Source organism: Maylandia zebra, linkage group LG2 (genome assembly GCF_041146795.1).
Source record: "Maylandia zebra isolate NMK-2024a linkage group LG2, Mzebra_GT3a, whole genome shotgun sequence".
Taxonomy (NCBI): domain Eukaryota; kingdom Metazoa; phylum Chordata; class Actinopteri; order Cichliformes; family Cichlidae; genus Maylandia; species Maylandia zebra.
Window position 1 is genome coordinate 13,789,631 of NC_135168.1, and position 2,500 is coordinate 13,792,130.

General features: G+C 42.6%; 1 protein-coding gene across 1 annotated transcript in view; it reads right to left on the bottom strand.

Annotated features, from left to right (window-relative positions):
• Window positions 1-2,374: 2,374 nt before the first annotated feature.
• The window catches only part of LOC112434147 (uncharacterized), a 7,943-nt gene continuing 7,817 nt past the window's right edge, over window positions 2,375-2,500 (bottom strand). The window contains exon 9 of the mRNA XM_076877193.1: window positions 2,375-2,461. Within this exon, the coding sequence (XP_076733308.1) occupies window positions 2,375-2,461 (87 nt within the window). The remainder of the gene's footprint in view (window positions 2,462-2,500) is intronic.

The following is a 2,500-nucleotide window of genomic DNA, read 5'->3' on the forward strand; positions in this document are numbered from 1 at the left end:
GAGGCATTTCTTCATCAAGATCCTGCAACAAAGAAAAGATGGCACAAAGATTAGACCAAGTGCTCTTCTTGCAACTGTACTGGGCAGGCCTGTGCTTCTGTTTTTAATTTGCATGTGTGTGTGTGTGTGTGTGGGGGTGGGGGGGGTGGGGGGGGCTTTCCACTCAAGAAATGTTTTCTTCTGAAAAAAATACTGGCTACAATAATTAACAACTGATTCCTTTGCAATCATCCATCCTCTTCCACTTATCCTTATCAGGATTGTGGGGTAGCAGTTTTGGGGCCTATACCAGTTACCATAGGGCAGTACAACCTGGACAGATCACCAGTCTAACATGGAAGGACAAGCATTTGCATTCACACCAAAGGGCAGTTTTGAATCACCAGTTAACCTAACCCCATAAGCTACATCTTTGGACTGTGGGAAGAAGCCAGAGTACACAGCCAGAGAGAGCCCATGCACTAAAGCAGTAAAAAGTGCCTAAAACAAGTTAAGAAGTTGTATAGTACTATCTATCTTAATGTTCAAGCCTGAGTTTCAAAAAATTTCAACATAGAAACAAAGCACATGCAGTCAGTTCTGCATGCTGTAGGTCAAACTGTCAAGACATACGAGAAGACCCCTCCTAAAACCAGAGTGATGTCACCATGAAGCAAACTTTGACGGAGTCCCCCAATAACAGTGTGGTCCTCCTAAGTCACATTTGGGTGGTTAACACACACACACACACACTCAGATGTTATCCAGACTTGCACTTTGAAACAATGAAAAGGACCTACAAGCCACGGTCCATGTAAATCACATCACACCCAGGTGACTGCCAAACACACACACACACAGCATCCATAAAGAATGATGATAGATTAAATTATTAGTTCATTAAGTGGTACACTGGATTATATTTACCCTTTCAGGCTCTGGATGTTTCAGGTCCAGATCATTGTTTGGAAAGCTGTTTGGTTGCGGCTTTAGGCAGCTCACAGTCTTCTGAATCTGGCTGGTCTCAGTCTTCGTGTGTAACAGATAGAGAATGAAGACAAAAGAACAGTAATCTGACAGTTACTAAAAATGCATCACTCAAGAGGATGAATAGACCATTTCACTATCGGCAAATAGCGTAAGGTACACATCGTGCATGAGAAACATTCATTAAAATCTGTCCTAGGTCAATGTTACCTCTTCAAAATCTTGCACTGAAGAAGAATGCATGGCTTCTGAGCCTTGCTGAGGCATTTCTTCATCAAGATCCTGCAACAAAGAAAAGATGGCACAAAGATTAGACCAAGTGCTCTTCTTGCAACTGTACTGGGCAGGCCTGTGCTTCTGTTTTTAATTTGCATGTGTGTGTGTGTGTGTGTTGGGGGGGGGGGGGGGGGGGGGCTTTCCACTCAAGAAATGTTTTCTTCTGAAAAAAATACTGGCTACAATAATTAACAACTGATTCCTTTGCAATCATCCATCCTCTTCCACTTATCCTTATCAGGATTGTGGGGTAGCAGTTTTGGGGCCTATACCAGCTACCATAGGGCAGTACAACCTGGACAGATCACCAGTCTAACATGGAAGGACAAGCATTTGCATTCACACCAAAGGGCAGTTTTGAATCACCAGTTAACCTAACCCCATAAGCTACATCTTTGGACTGTGGGAAGAAGCCAGAGTATACAGCGAGAGAGCCCATGCACTACCAGCAGTAAAAAGTGCCTAAAACAAGTTAAGTTGTATAGTACTATCTATCTTAATGTTCAAGCCTGAGTTTCAAACCACATAGAAACAAAGCACATGCAGTCAGTTCTGCATGCTGTAGGTCAAACTGTCAAGAAATACGAGAAGACCCCTCCTAAAACCAGAGTGATGTCACCATGAAGCAAACTTTGACGGAGTCTCCCAATAACAGTGTGGTCCTCCTAAGTCACATTTGGGTGGTTAACACACACACACACACTCAGATGTTATCCAGACTTGCACTTTGAAACAATGAAAAGGACCTACAAGCCACAGTCCATGTAAATCACATCACACCCAGGTGACTGCCAAACACACACACACACAGCATCCATAAGGAATGATGATAGATTAAATTATTAGTTCATTAAGTGGTACACTGGATTATATTTACCCTTTCAGGCTCTGGATGTTTCAGGTCCAGATCATTGTTTGGAAAGCTGTTTGGTTGCGGCTTTAGGCAGCTCACAGTCTTCTGAATCTGGCTGGTCTCAGTCTTCGTGTGTAACAGATAGAGAATGAAGACAAAAGAACAGTAATCTGACAGTTACTAAAAATGCATCACTCAAGAGGATGAATAGACCATTTCACTATCGGCAAATAGCGTAAGGTACACATCGTGCATGAGAAACATTCATTAAAATCTGTCCTAGGTCAATGTTACCTCTTCAAAATCTTGCACTGAAGAAGAATGCATGGCTTCTGAGCCTTGCTGAGGCATTTCTTCATCAAGATCCTGCAACAAAGAAAAGATGGCACAAAGATTAGACCAAGT